At 34.0% G+C, this 16,393-nt stretch overlaps 1 protein-coding gene across 1 annotated transcript; it reads right to left on the bottom strand.

The window, feature by feature from the left end:
• Positions 1–469: 469 nt before the first annotated feature.
• e2f7 (E2F transcription factor 7) lies at positions 470–14,563 on the bottom strand. The gene is made up of 13 exons (XM_058772079.1): positions 14,364–14,563; positions 13,528–13,626; positions 13,154–13,441; positions 12,855–13,005; positions 11,334–11,555; positions 8,723–8,881; positions 8,503–8,640; positions 6,337–6,495; positions 6,170–6,239; positions 4,752–5,076; positions 3,972–4,143; positions 2,962–3,284; positions 470–1,607 (listed from the first exon to the last, which is right to left on the bottom strand). The coding sequence occupies exons 2-13, from the start codon at positions 13,624–13,626 to the stop codon at positions 1,458–1,460; spliced, it is 2,256 nt and encodes a 751-aa protein (XP_058628062.1). The 5' UTR covers positions 14,364–14,563; the 3' UTR covers positions 470–1,457.
• Positions 14,564–16,393: the final 1,830 nt, after the last annotated feature.

Raw genomic sequence — 16,393 nt, 5'->3', positions numbered from 1 at the left:
TGTAAGCACTTTTGTCTATTTTTGCGACTCTGGAACCCTTGCCGTAAAGCAATCCGCCCTTTTCGCGGAATTTCGTACCCGTTCACCAAACGTACAAAGTCCCAAAACAGACGTTTGGAAAAAGAAACAGAAACTTTCTAAGCTAACAGAAGTTTATACCATGCTGAAACTGATATTTCAAGGTAAAAAAAAAAAAAAAAAAAAGTTGTTTTAATCTCTTTAAAGATAAATATTAGCAAATTAATGGGATGACATACAGATGCACTGATAAATAATTAATTTTAATATCACACTCTCAGAGGACGAATTATGAAAGATTTCCCCCTTTTGTTTCTAAGAATCGTGGAAAGTGTTTATTTTGTATATGCTGCCATCTTGTGTTCGCACAAAATTAAGCCCTTCTGCACTGTGCTCATGAAATCAAGAGAATAAATGCAAGATTTAACAAACAATATTACATTTGACATATATTTATTTTGTATTACATGTATGACATCTGTGTCCATACATAAAATGATTGAAAATACATTTGACAAACACAAAATCACCACACAGATTCAGCAGTGCAGCTTTAAACATCCAACAAAGACATTTAAACACTGACAGATACAAAAATGAACATGTATATTCATACAAAATATTCAATGCTACGAGTTACAGTACAGTAAAATAACTGTAAATACTGTACAGCTCTATGGATTGTGGTGCAAAATTCAATCCAGATGTTTCCAAAAATAATTTATTACTAGTCTAAGAACAGTTCATACATAAACATACTTTGTTTCAAAACAGTACAGTACTGTGATATTTCTGCTTTGCTCCAGTGACTGCAGATCATATTCACTGGTCATTCAAGTATGTCTTTGTCTCCTATTCGAAGCACCTCAAACTTTAACAGAGTCAAAAATTACAACCATTATTTAGTTCTTTGTCCAAAATGCACTCAGAATCCATTCATTCTCTGTGGTGAAGGCATCATGTAACAAATGCATTTCTAAGGCATGTCGGCTTCACCAATATGGCACTTCTACAAACTGTTTACCTGTGAGATAGTGAACATGCCGTAGAGCAGATCTGTGTGGTTTTTTTCTCAGAAGCCAATCCAGACTTAATTCATTTTCACATTTTTAAATACGTAGTGCTAAAGCTGGATTGTTGATTTTAGCCTCTGGAATACTTGAATAAATAATAACGGTACACAAAATAAGGTAGGATGTCAAAAGAACTCCAAAATACTATCAAAAGTGGTGGCGGGAAAACATAAACACAGCCACAGGAGTGTGTGTAACAGACTATTTCCAATATCACACTAGTATCTGCTCTCTTATTCTGATGCTCACTAGTTACTAAACAGGAAATATTTCAAGTCAAATTTTGCGGTGTAATGCTGTTTCTGTCTTTGGCACTCTAGCACCACAGAAGCATGAAAACGTAATGACACAAATGCAGCGGCTAATTTAATTGGCTGAGGTGTGTCCGATGTCCAGCCTCCTCTGGGCGGAGCCTCTTTTGCGTGCCGCAGGTGGGGTGCTGAGAGACCCAAAGGCTCCAGGCGTCTCGAAGAAAGATTTGGACCCTGCTGCCACTTCCTTTGGTGTCACGGGAGTCTGAAATAGCAGAAGTGAGAAGGTCAGAAACACGATATAAAATGTACTACCATTTCACATGTTTATCACTGCATATTATTATCTTTTTAAACAGTAATGATGCACCAAAATGTTTTTATTAAAAAAAAACAAAAACAAATTAAAGTCAACAACTGAAAATAACGTTTATTTGATAATGATTTATTTAATAATCAACACTTAATTTGCATATATATAAATTGCACAAAAGGCAGTTTTATTTAAAATTTTTAATGATACAATTTTGTTTCTACTCCAATTCGTTGTTCAGATATAAACATTTCAACTGTGGCTGTAATAAAAACTTGTTTTCAAGACAGATTTATTCAAACTTACATCAAATAATGAAGATGACAGGTTAAGGAAAAATATAATGAATATGTAATATAGTGCATGTGTTTATCACAATCCTTCTCTGCAGAATTATTTTTTCCTAACTATTGCGTTTATGGACTTTGAAGTAAACATAATGGTGCATGACATTGTTTAGACCAGCATCTTTCAGCGTTTGAAACACTGATTGAGCAAAGATTATGTGAGACATTAATCATTTCAGTAAGTTGTTTTGTTTCTTTGAACACCTGATGCTCATCCATGTTTATTTTGTGCTTAACTAGTAGTTAAAGAGGAAGAGATGATCGGTCTATGTTGCGCTCGAACTGAGGTGCTACAGTGATTGGTCACGCCACATTAAAGAGTGTCAAAAACACATTTATTGTTTGAATGCCGATATATAACTTGCAAAATTTAAAAGATGAGATTTTGTTTCATATAAAAATAATTGCGATTATTAGTTGTCATGTGTGCTGCAAATAATTTTTGTGAAGTTTTGTTCATGCATCAACTGAAATCAAACTACCAAAAACATTTTCGAAGAAGTTATTTCCATTAATGTTATTTCTGAATGTTCTCTAAATGTTCAAAGTGTGCTTTTTGTTTTTTTAAATGTTGAGAATGAGAATGTTAAGGAACATTCCATTGTGTCATTTTGCAAACATTATGAGAATGTTACTTTTGTATGTTCTCTGAACATTCTAAAACAAGATGTTACATTTGAAAAACGTAAGATGAACATCCAACTAAAAAACATTCCATGAATGATGCAAAAATAAAAATTTGTGCTAATGTTTTGAGAATATTATTAAAGACCAGATAAATTTGAAGATTCCATCAAGTAACTTTGAGAGAACCTTGCCAGAAAATTCTGAGAACATTAACTGGGAAACGACATTAAGTTCATCTAGTCATTAAAAGTGAGAAACTGACATTTTTACCTGTTGCAGACTGAAACCGGATATTCAGTGCATCTCTAAAGAGCAGTATGCAGTAAACTGACCTGTGTTTGCGCTGGCTGAGGGCTTTCTTGTGCTCGTGGTCCCTGTGGCGAGAGTGTGGCTGCTGGTAGTCTGTGCCCATGATGCTCAGGGCTGTTCAGTGTTTCTGCCACACCAAACGCCCCTCCTGCCATCACAAAGCGAGCTGGTGACAACATGGTGGGCACGCTGAAACTCAGACCGCTGCTGGCAGCCCCCTCAGCGCCAGAGGTGGGCGCTGCACCCGCGATGAGCGGCGAATGCACCAAAAAATACGGCATAGCTACAGCTGGCACGCCACCCTGTGTGTGTCCCGCTGGCATGAGGAAGTTCAAACCGTTCAGACCTACAGAATTTAGAATCATTAAAATGAGTGTAATCAGAAATACATGCACAAAATATTCAGATTTTAACATGATTAAGACAATACTCTGATTAAGAATCTGCCATGTAAACAGAGATTTTTGATTACCTTAATCCGGCTAAAGTCATATTCGAAGTAAATGCATATCGAATTATGACGTGGAGCATTCCTATTTTAGTCACATTATTGAAGTGCAGTATAGACATGTTCACCACCTTAATCACAGTATTATCGTCTTGTAGGACTTTTCACTGCATTTTGCGACAGTATACACACAGCAGTGCTTAACCGTTTGACGGCAAACAAAAGAGCATGGCTTTAACAACACCGCCGTCTGTTTGCACGAATAGCTGTACAAATAATTAACTGCACTTGAAGCATTCAGTAAATAAAAAATGAAACTGCATCATAATTAAAACAGTGGCCATGTAACACACCTATACTCTTTCTGCAGTAGCACATGTGAATAATGGCGGTAAAAAATAACCACAATTCTTAGCGAATAATACGAATAATGGAAATTGCATGTAAACGAAGTGAAGAGCTTTGCTCTTGACAAGTAAACATCATAATGTGATTAAGTCCTTACTCTGATTATTGGAAATAATCGCATTATTCGTGCGCATGCAAACGTACTCAATGACATTCACTGCTCAGGTTTTTGTGTACCTGCTGTGTTGGGAACATAGAGGTAATGAGAGGACAGCAGGGGGTCTTTAGGGCCAGGTGCTCCAGCATCTTCCTCATTCATCGGCCCAAACGAGCCCTCGTCCCACGGGGAACCTTCTCGAGAGCAGATTGGAGACCTTCTGGCGCTGGAGCTCAGACTCTCAGTCTCACCCTGTGAGACATTCACAAAAGCCAGAGATCAAATTACAGGTTTCATAATGACAGTTTATAATATTGCAGATGCCGCCATTATAAAACCAATAAGCCCCTCAAGGCTGTGTATTACAGTGATTTCACCATGGTAAAATCTATCTTCATATATACTCAACAATTCATATCATGCTCAATAATATATATATATTTTTAAGACAAAGAATTTTTTTGTCTTTGTCTTATTTTTGTTAAGCTATGTTTTTATAATTACAAATGTATTTTAATTTACATTAACGTAAAGATATATAACATTTGTAATTATATAATTTAAAATGTTCCGTGTGATTTTATTTCAGATACTTCAGTTTAAAACATATTTTATTTGTATAGCACCTTTATAATAGTATTTTTTTGTATTAATCTTTCCTTAAATTTTTGTCTTTGCTTATTGTCTTATTTTATTTATGGATTTTAATTTTTTATATTCTGAGCTGCATTTTGTGTATGAAAGGTGCTTTACAAATAAAATGTTATTAAATAAATTGAAACATTTGACCAAAAATTACCCACAGTGATATGCTAAAATACGTATATGCATACAGTTTTAATCTGACTCATAACACCCACCATTTCACTTTCTATGGAAGCAGAGCGTTTGCTTCGTTTAGCTGCCTGATCAACATCCTCTTCCTCTTGTCTCTCTCTCTTCTTCAGATGTCCCTCCCTGTGGCCTGAGACAGGTGACCTCTGGGTGATGGTGTCTGGCACGTGTCCGCTGTACACCATGAGCAGGGGTGTTTGTGGCAGACCGGGCAGGTACGCTAACGAGTGAGGAGCGAACTGGGCAGAAACGGGCAGTGATGCATACGGCACGTCAGCCTGAAGAGGGACTGCTAGTGACGCCAGTCCAGTAGACGACACTACAGGACTTCCACTGGGCTGAACAATACAACTGTACAGAACACAGTAGTTAGTGATCAGTGCTGTTGTTGTTAATTGAAACTAAATATAGCTTTGCTTAATTGAAATAAAGCTGAAATAAAATATAAGTGCTAGATGTTGCAATGACAACTAAATGAAATATATAAGTTTAAGTTAAGGCACTCACACACACACAAAAAACTAATAAAGCTTGAGATATGAAAAAAAAAACTAATAAAAATTTAAATGAAAACTGAAAATCTAAAAATGAAAATTCAAAATATTAATATATTCTAATAAGAACGGCAAAATTACTAAAAATCGAAGTAAAATTAAAATAGAAAATAAAAAAATGAAAGCTGATTCAAAATATTAATATATTCTAAATAAGAGTGACAAAATTTGTGAAAATCAAATTAAAATCGAAACGAAATCTGAAAATTCCCCCCCAAAAAGCTAATTCAAAATATTCTTGTTATAATAAGAAAAAAATCTAACAAAAATTAAAACTGAAAATCTAAAAATAAAAGCTAATTCAAAATGTTATTATAAATACTACAAAACATTTATACTATTATTTTTGGAAATTTTCAAATTAGTAAGTTTAAGTACTAAAATGACTAAAACTGACATAATAAATTAATGCTAAATAGAGATACAAATAAATAAATAAATAAAAATGACAAAAGCACAACAGAATTGAAATGAAAACTGGAAATCTAAAAATAAAACCTAATTTAAAATAGTATTATAAATACTACAATGCACTGTAAAAATTAATTTTCAAAGTTGTAAATAAAACCATTATTGGAGGACATTTAATAAGAAAATACTAGTTTTTCTACTTGAAAATTGTGTTTAATTCAGTGTTAACTCGCCATTTCTTTGTATTTTTTTGTGAAATTTACTAGCAATTTCTGAGTGAATTTTTTTTTCTACATTTCTTTTCAGTGTAGTATATAAATAACACTGATTAACATTGTTAGTAATCAAGGGCACAATGGTTATGCTTCGCGTTCGAACCCACAACCTTTCAGCCTAGATCTTTACCCAGTGTTTGTAAACAGCTAAAGTTTGAAATGTGTACATTTCTTCAAATACAAATTCTATACAGGTGCACTCACCTGTCTCCAAACCGCAGTCGACACACTGCGCTGGTGTTCACACTCTTCCTAGAATAATCCACCGGCTCGTCTGAAAACACAAACACAAGAAACGTTGCCTAAACTACAGTTCCTATAAAGGTAAATGACACTCTAACATTATGGAAAGTGTCTAGCTCAGCTCTCACCTGTAGAAGGTCTGTGAGGTGTGCTGGGGGCGGAGCTTATTCGCCTTTGATTGACAGGAGGTGCAGGAATGACCTGAAAGGAGGAGTGACGCGTCATCTTCTCCCGTCGTTCCCCAGTGGTGCTGATCTGAGCTGCTGAGACTCTCAAATCATCTGAATCTAAAAGACATGCAACAAATAATCACACTGAAGAGACTAAAAGCAATTTTCAAGTGTTTAACCCTTTTAAACCGACTGTGTCGGCGCCGTCAAATGAACAAAAAAGCCTGCTGAATGAAAACTGTGCAACCCAGTCCCACAAAAAGACTTGTGTGTGTGTATATATATATGTTATATAGTTGAATTTTCAAGTATGAAGTAGAGGTGTGCGATACTGACAAATAATATCTTAATATTTTCTAGGATTTTATCGATAATGATAATTAGACGATATTTTGGTAAGTGTGTTATTGTGCTGGTATCTTAAACTGACTCCTAAAGTTTTTGATATTCTGCATATTCTGTGTGGTGATCAGTTTACACTGATAGAAATTAATGTTTTTCAGTAAGTTTAAATTGATTTTTACCTTTTAAGGATATTTTTTACCTTTATAAAGCCTTTTTTTTTTTCTAAAAGTGTGCATTATCTTTTGAGTCAGATTCTTACATTTAATCAGTGGATTAGAATAATAAGACATTTGTGACCCTGGACCACAAAACCAGTCTTAAGGCGCTGGGGAATATTTGTAGCAATAGCCAAAAATACACTGTATGGGTCAGAATTATGCAATTTTCTTTTATGCCAAAAATCATTAGGATATTAAGTAAAGATCATGTTCCATGAAGATATTTTGTAAATTTCTTACCATAAATGTATCAAAACTTAATTTTTCATCAGTAATATGCATTGCTAAGAACTTCATTTGGACAACTTTAAAGGAGATTTTCTCAATATTTAGATTTTTTTGCACCCTCAGATTCCAGATTTTCGAATAGTTGTATCTCAGCCAAATATTGTCAGATCCTAACAAACCATACATCAATGGAAATGTTATTTATTCAGCTTTCAGATGATGTATGAATCTCAATTTTGAAAAATTGTGGTCCAGGGTCACATTTGGGCTGTTACCAAACAAATGAAATCAGTATCAAGAAAATTCATCTTTGCAATGCAGAGGAAACACAGAAGCTGCATCTGAAGTGGCTTTTAGATGTGTTTACACGCTGTTTAATGAATGCATTTAACCTGCAGTTACACATGCATAAATAAATACTGTTTTAATATATATAACATTAAAACGTTGAACACTAATATTTGAAATTATATAAATAATAAAAAGATATTTTAAATGTGAAGTTAAAACCGTCAGTAGGTGGCAGCAAGTCAATGGTAATAAGTGAGTCATTGCGATTGAATCAAATCATTTAAACAGGTGATTCATTCAGGAATTCATGTTGCTCAGAGACGCAAAACAGTGCTGTGGCTGTGTTTGGAATTACTTTTGTTGGCGAAATAGAGGAAAAACAGGCAATATGGTGTCTAAAACATAAGTCTCTTAATTAACTTCTTGTTTATTCAACTGTTGTCGATATCACATTTGTAATCATGGTAATTTTCGGAGAAAAACGGTGTGAATTTCACTTTGTGTGAAATTGATTAACTATATGAAGTGGTATAAATATATACATTTTCTGTCCCTATGTCTCGAATTTGTGATCATTCTAAATGTATTTTAATAGACTGAATCATGCAGTGAAAGAACGTACTCACTAGTCTAGACTTCACGCAATGCACTCTGTAGGGGTGTTTTGAATGGTTTTTGCAAAATACTCGATAATGTCAAATCGTTAAAACAACAATTACGATATTATCGCAAACAATATATATCGCACATCCCTAGTATGAAGTGTTGGATTCTTTCGATCATGATTTTTCTCTTTTTTTTCCCTTCTAAATAAAAATCCAAAAATGTATTCCTGTTTTTTTTTTTTTGTTGGTCTATTTAAATTCTGTTCACAAACTCACCAAACAACATTAATGGTCAATAGCTTACATTTTTTGAAAGCCATCTGTTTTCTGAAATAAATGACACCTTGCACTTGAAAATAACACATTCTGTTATAATTTTACAGTCAAATAAATAAAATATTTTACCCTCAGGTCTTAAAGGGTTAAACAAGACGTACCGCTGCTGCTGTGGAAATCGGCGGGTCCGATCCATTTGAAGACAGGTTTACGACTCTTTTCCTCTCGCACGTGAAGTTTCTTGATCAGATTCAGGCTGGTCAGGACATTAGCGATATCATACAAACGTCGCACCTTAGCTAAACAAACACAAAAAAGATAGTGAGCTACATTTAATCAATAACGAAATGCATATTATTTTTAACTTTAAAATGGTCTTACTTTTATACTTGCTGTGGCTGGACTCATCCTGACCCTCTTCGATCAAAATCTTAGCAGCCATATCGAGGGTAACGGTCTGTGTTTTGGACACCAGAAACAGCATGACAAACTTCTGGCTCATGATACGGAGCGATTTATCCTTTCGTCTGCTGGAGGCTGCTGTACGAGAGAGATAAACCATGCTTACAACACTGTAAAACATGTCAAAGCTGTCATTCCAGGCATTAATGCATTAGTCTTTAAAATAAAGTTCTTTGTAGAATTATACAGCAACTGAAGATACAGTTAAAAATATTTTTTGATAAGTCGAGGAATTATGCTTTTTCAGCGCTAGGGCTGGGAATTTTTTTCTTCCAATTTTATCGATTAATTCAAATTTAATAACTAGAAGTATTACCAAATGTTAGAATTAGTTCGTGATTAACCGCTCACATATCACTAGGAACTTCTTTTAACTTGAGCGTCGTGTTTTTACAATGGCGTTTTATGCATGAGACGCGAGCGCAACAGTCAAACGCGTCCATATTTACATAGAAAAAAACAATGGAAAAGCAGCGCAAGCGAATAAAAAACCTTGTAACTACTATATGACTGATATTTCATGTTTGCATCATGGTGACAGACTGAAAGCTGCTTGCTGTGCATTGTTTTTACAGAACATTTATTGTTAATAATACTGGTGCTATACCTTCAGTCATTTTGAATTTGAATTACCTTGAATTTTGAGATTTTTAAAGCATTTTACTCGTATTATTTCTGAACATATAATATGTACTGTATAAGACAAGTTTGTACAAGACGTAGTTGTAGTTCATGCATCTTTTCTGCAACGATATTTAACGAGTGATTTGTTTAACATTTACATCATGTTGACAAGTTCATGTGTGGTGCACTTAGTCTTTAACTAGATTGTTAACAAAGAAAAAGTCATGCTACTTGAATCATGTTGTAGTTACGATTTCAAGTTAGAAAAAAAATAGAGATTTGATTTTTTTGCCATATCGCCCTGCTCTATGTGGCACTAAAAAAGACGAAGGAAGACATGAATAAAGGATGAGTGAATAAATTGGAGGTGACTGGCAGCAGAAAATCAGAGTTAGTGGATATGAGGAATGGCATGATTGCTCGGTGAATTGGCTGGTCGAGTGACTCCTGCCCTCATGACGGGACGGTAATAAGCTTTTGTTAGAAAGGAAAGTCGTTGCTTGGCGACAGCGGCCACATGGGACAAGAAGCCAGCAAACACAATAACCACATCAGAGGATCCAGACGAGGACAGCAGGAAGCTTCATTTCTTTATCAAGACATCAAACTCAGGAAACACAAAGAGATTCATTTAAATGCTTAAATCTAGAGAAATTAAACACTTGGCTACTGAGCAAACAAATATACAAACAGATAAAGATTTGAGACATCTGAGTGTATTAAAATCACTTGCCTTGGACAATTATAAAGTTTATCTGCATTATACTAAATAATTTAACAGAATGACTGGGGCTAAAGTCATAAGGGGATTTTCTTTCATCATCAGATCATTTTGGAAGCAAAAGACACCAGAAATTTCAAACAGCATCCATATTTTCTAATGTGCATTTTAAAAATCAGTTGAAGCATGGAAAATTATATACTAGAGCTTTTTTGGTAAACATTTGTTTTGTTAACACAAAAATACTGTAGCTGTCAGAATTAACAAAAATATTCACCATAATTTCTAAGTTTGTGGATCCGATAGAAAAAAAAGCACAAGACTGTTACTACTGTTATGATATTATTTTATTAAAATTTGAATTCATTTTTAGATTTTGTTTTCTTTTTTAATTTGAGTAATTTTGTTGTGTTTTGTCAGTTTAATATATATATATATATATATATATATATATATATATATATATATATTTAAAAAATGTATAAGTCTATATAGGTTTTATTCATTTTTTTGTGTTATTTTAGTTAAATTACAAAATTAAAGTTAAATTAGAAATGCTGCTTTGGCATCTATATTTTTTTAATGTATTATTTCAGTTAAAGTTTATTTCAAGTAAAGATGTTATGGTTATTGTTTTGGTTTTAAGTTAAATATAATAACTCTATTAAGTATAATAACCTGAATTCATTAATTTAAATTAAGATTTATTTGTAATAATATTACTATATATTCTAAACCCATGTCAGCTTTTTTGAGACATGTTTCTCCAAACAAAGGTCAACGGTGATGTGATTTAATCAAATCACTGCTACAAGAGCTCAGCAAACAGAAACATGTCTAAACCTGCAGCTTCCCTCCTCGGCCTGTCTGTGAGAGTGTGGCACACTTACAACAAAGAGTCCCAAAGAATCAACACAAAGACCTGGTAACCAGTGTTGTGAAGCCCGAGACGCTGTTAACGGGTGACCGATTAATGGAGCACATGGGTGAGCCACTAATAATGGTGTTAATGGGGCAACCGTCACAATGGTTTTAATGTAAACTGTTTGTGCAATATAGTGAATCATTCAAATGACAGTATATGGATCATGCAACCAAGGCAGACGGGTTTTTAAATCTGTTTTTGCAATGCATAACGAAAAGTTTTACAAAAAAAGTGTGAACAGGAATATTTGTGTGTCATACCATGCATGTTTTGCATGTGGTGGGTGGCATGCAGGCTGCTTCCTTCTCTCTGGTCCATCTGCAGATGGTAGCCCTGCTCTCGACCCGCCTGATGGAGATCCTGCAGGGTCTGTGGCAGCGCTGAGCGTCCGTGCCACACGTACAGGTTCTTAGCCATTCTGCTCACCAGCATCAGAGACTCCAGCACGTTCACAATGTCGTAGATCCGTCGCCTCTCAACGCCTGCGTCACAGAGACCGTCACTACTTGTGGACATTTCGCAATTTTTAATTAACAGCATTTTTAGTTTGGCTGATGTTACGGAAGCACTTTTATTTTGTGCATGAGAACTGTTAAAGAAAGTAAACGGTTTATGAAAAAACATTATAGTGTTTGCTTTTCTATTATCAGTAATAGACTGGTATTCACTATAATACTTTCTCATCTACCGTCAGCATTCAGCAAACACATATTTATTTGTAAAAAATACTATCATTGATTACAGAATCAAGAAGTTGCCATCTGAAGTGTAATTGTGTTTATTTTTTAGATTTATTTGATCAAGTTCAGATTATTTTTTACATTTTCCATCTTCATTAGTTTAACGAATTAATAAATTATTACACAGAACTAAAAAATAGTGTTTGCTTTTCTATTATTGAAGTTGCCATCTAAAGTATGTATCTGTTTATTTTTCAGATTTAAAAAAAAAAAATCTAATTCAAATTTTTCATGTGATTCACTTTCAAATAATTTGTTACTAATTTTGTAAATACTATTAAAAAATAAATACATAAATCTGTAATGATTTAAAAAAAAAAATAAAGTTCTACTTATTTTTTCATGCAGTTCTCTGCATTTATTTCTAATTTTATTAATTTTTATTTGAATAATTATTGTATTAATAATTTAATAAATGACAGAATCAAGAAGTTGCCCTCCAAAGCAAAAATCTGTTTCTTTTTTTACAGATTTATTTGATCAAGTTCAGGTTATTTTTCCCATATAATTAATTCGCTGTTTTCATTAGTTTAATGTCTGTTTAACAGTTCTGTCTAATAATTATTAGAACTGAAAGAAAGCAAACTGTATACAAAAAAATTATAATAATGAAATAAAAAAAAGAGTGTTTGCTTTTCTTTTATTAGTAATAGATTGGTTAACGCTATAATAGTTTCTCATCTACCGTCAGCATTCAGCAAACACATATTTATTTGTGAAAAATTCTATAATAGGATTACAGAATCAAGTTGCCTTAAAATAAAAAATAAATCTGTTTTTTATAATTATTTTATCATGCAATTCACTTTCAAATAATTTATTTCTAATTTCTAAAACACTATGTAAATATATATAATTTTAGCAATTGTTATGCATGTTTTTACTATCTTTAAATCAAATAGCGTGATATTATATATATATATATATATATATATATATATATATATGTGTGTGTGTTTGTGCCATATTGAACCACTAGTCATTACATTGTATTTTATGAAGAAATAAGGGATTTGATTATGATGAGTTATTTTCTCTTACCCAAGCGTGTGGCCACCTCATCCAGAGAAATATTGATACTTTCAGAGGTTTCTGGGTAATCAGGGTACAAGGCCAGAAATTTCTGACACAAAAGTCCCAAACTCTTCTGTTTACGGCTGGGTCTCCTCTCAGAATCGTCTAACGCTTCATACTGCAATAAAGAGAGATAAAACCAGCTAAAACTATCGAACATATTAAGACACTGAACATATTTAAGGTGAAATGCATGTTCTAAGCTGTTGCTAAAAGTGCCTTAAGTTTCCAAACATTACACTGATTTAGACTTCTTCTTTTGATACCTGACACGAGTCGTCGAGCTCTTCCTCTTCATCCTCCTCTATAGCCTTCTCTTCATTTTCAATGGGTCTGAAGAGGGTTTTCTTCATCTCTCTGTCACGGATATCTGGGCTGGCGGCGCTGATCAGCATTTTCAGGTTGGCTGTTGGGGTCCAGGGGTCCGGATGGACCCTCTCTGTGTGTTTGATGGGGGTTATTTGGGTGATATCTGGGCTGGAAACTCTCCTATGTCCATTCACAGACTCACACTTCAGTGGGGTCATTTTCCTTCTGTCCATGCAGATGTTCTCCTGAAATCAGGGTATGCGTTAAACATCTAATGATGCAAGAGATGCATTATCATATAATAATGCTTTATTACATTTAGATCTCTTACTTTTTGGTCATTCTTGTTGCCAGTATCATCTGAGCCTGTCTTATTCACTAGCGTCCTCACACTAAGCAAATCTTTTAAAGTTAAACACTTCATCTCCATCTAAAAAAAGAAAAATGAATTAGTCAAAACTAGCACATTTAAGCTACTAGTAAAATTAATTATTATTATTACGAATTATGTTATTATTACATATGAATGACACTGTTAATATTAACTTCTGCATTGTTAACATATAATACCAAAAGTTTTTGCTTATATAGTATATATCTGCATAAATTACATATCTGAATATAAATAAACTGATGTGTAAAGCATTAATGATATGTTTGTTACTTACTAATTAAGTTATTATAACATGTTGCCAAACGTTATTAAAATACTTCTAGTAAAAAAACACTACGCTATTATCTTGGGTGTTATATTACATAATATCACAAGGTATTAAGCAAGAATCATATGACTTATGACTAATAATCGCGCTCTTAAAAAGTGATCTGAGATCTGATGATGGTGGCAAGATTTTGGCGCAAATATCTTCACCAGTTGCCTGGTAACCAAACCAATCAGATTCTCAGAATAAAAAACATGATGATTAAACTTTTTAAGTAATTTATATTGATATGATTGTCACAGTATTTTATTTTACATTATACGGTAGGAGCTCAGCAGCATGCTTATGATATTAAAAACCCTCTCTTTTTCTGATTATTTGAATACTGGTAAAAATGTCTGCCAGTCAAAGTCAAACTTAAGTTTATGGAGATTAATTTACATTATTTTTTTTGTTTATATTAGATCATGCAAGTCAGATAGAAGATTTAACCTTATATTCTTACCTTAAAGTTCCGTCCTTGGAATAGAAAAATCCTAAAGACGTAAATAAATCCTTTGCAAAGGTGATCCTCCTTAAATGAACATAATTTTCATTCTAAATAAGAAGATCTGAACTAGTAATCTTCTTATTTCAGTCGCACCGCTGGTCAGGCGACTAAGAATCACCCGCTAAAGCTTGTTTTCTGGCGCTCTGAAGAGTAACCAAAGTCTTAGCCAATCACGTCGCCGCTATGCAAATATATCGACGGTGATTGGCCGAGCGAGGAGGAAATGACTCAGAGCGACCGTTGTAGCCAATCAGAGACGCGTTCTGACCAGAGCTTGTGGGGGTTGTTGGCGGGGCAGTAGGCGCGCTCTTCATTGATCTGCTTCTGCGGTTGTAACAGGCGCGCCTGAAGTTTTTAAGGCGCCGTTGTAACTCAGCGGGGACATAATTAATCATCAGAGGTGATTAATTGACATTAAATAATTGCCGAGTGTCTCCTGACAGATTGTAATGACAAGCTCAGGCAGGAACAAAGGTGAGTGACACAGGTGGGGTTTTGGCGCGACTGAGGGTTTTGTCGCGGGAAAGAGTGTAATATGAGAAGATACCCCGCACCCACAAACTACCCCCACATAAGTCTACTTTCAACGCCATAACCACAGAAATAGAATAATATATCGAACAACAGAATGCATCTAACTAATGAACCAAATAGAACCGATATGTACCAGTCATCACAGTTCAAATGTCATAAAACATACATATGTGACCCTGGACCACAAAACCAGTAGTAAGTGTAAATTTTTCGAAATTGAGATTTCTACATCATCTGAAAGATGAATAAATAATCTTTCCATTGGTGTATGGTTTGTTAGGATATGACAATATTTGGCTGAGATACAAGTATTTGAAAATCTGAGGGTGCAAAAAAAATCTAAATACTGAGAAAATTACCTTTAAAGTTGTCCAAATGAAGTTCTTAGCTATGCATGATCAAAAATTAAGTTTTGATATATTTACAGTAGGAAATTCACTAAATATCTTCATGGAACATGATCTTTACTTAATATCCTAATGATTTTTGGCATAAAAGAAAAATGGATAATTTTGACCCATACAATGTATTTTTGGCTATTGCTACAAATATATACCAGCGACTTAAGACTGGTTTTGTGCTCCAGGGTCACATATATGCATGTATGCACAGCACACATTGCCTAAAACAAAACTAGAAAACTAAATATGTATGAGTTAATATGTAAACTCCTATCAATATCAAATAGCTTTCATTCATAGTGTATGCGTTTTCACGTAAGTTTATTGTATTTCCCTCTTAATGCACTCTGTTTAACAATTTCTATTGTGTTGTATGTTTTAAAAGCTATCAGATTATTGCTTTTTTTATTTCAGTTTTCAAGCCTCTTTTAATCAATATTCAAGGTCTTCATCCTCTGACTGCTTTTGTGAGAGCTGAAATTCCATACCAAGATAATGGGTAAGACTTAATTTCCATCTTACATGGATTTTAATCATCTTAATATAGCTGAATGTAAAATATCTTTGGTTTGTTTGGGTGCATGTTACATTACATCATCTTTATATGTCATGATCGGTTATTTATATGAGATCAAATATGCACTGGTGCACTATGGCACTGTGAAATATTTCAGATTAACTGTCTGTCTGAGACACGCACACAAAATTCATTTAATTTTTCAAGGAGCGGTTAGTCAAGTGGATGAATCACATTTGCATGATTATGCAAAACTGGAGAGAAAGAGAAGTTGAATTACTGTTTTATAGCAGCATATTACTGGTAAGCCCACAGATGGCACATATTAAACAATAAAATCTGGGATTATGCCATGTAGGTCAAATAAAACGGTGTGAAAAGAGTGTAAAATGGAGATAGACATGAAAAGAGGATCTCTGGTCTCTGAAGATTGGCTGAAGTGGCCCCTGGTGGCAAAGGAAAGACTTTGATGATTCACAGACAGGAAGAAGAACTGAACCAGAACCAGAGCCGAATATTAAGAGGCAGCTTAA

The sequence above is a fragment of the Onychostoma macrolepis genome, chromosome 04, assembly GCF_012432095.1.
Source record: "Onychostoma macrolepis isolate SWU-2019 chromosome 04, ASM1243209v1, whole genome shotgun sequence".
NCBI lineage: Eukaryota > Metazoa > Chordata > Actinopteri > Cypriniformes > Cyprinidae > Onychostoma > Onychostoma macrolepis.
Note: the sequence above shows the minus strand (reverse complement) of the source record. Positions and strands in the feature narration are given on the sequence as shown.

Excerpts from the sequence above, each read along its gene's own strand:
- e2f7 (XM_058772079.1), bottom strand. The coding sequence starts at position 13,626 with ATGGAGATGAAGTGTTTAACTTTAAAAGATTTGCTTAGTGTGAGGACG. Across the intron at positions 8,641-8,722 it reads CAGCCACAGCAAGTATAAAA|CTAAGGTGCGACGTTTGTAT; the intron begins GTAAGACCATTT and ends GTGTTTGTTTAG. Across the intron at positions 4,144-4,751 it reads CTTCCATAGAAAGTGAAATG|GGTGAGACTGAGAGTCTGAG; the intron begins GTGGGTGTTATG and ends AATGTCTCACAG.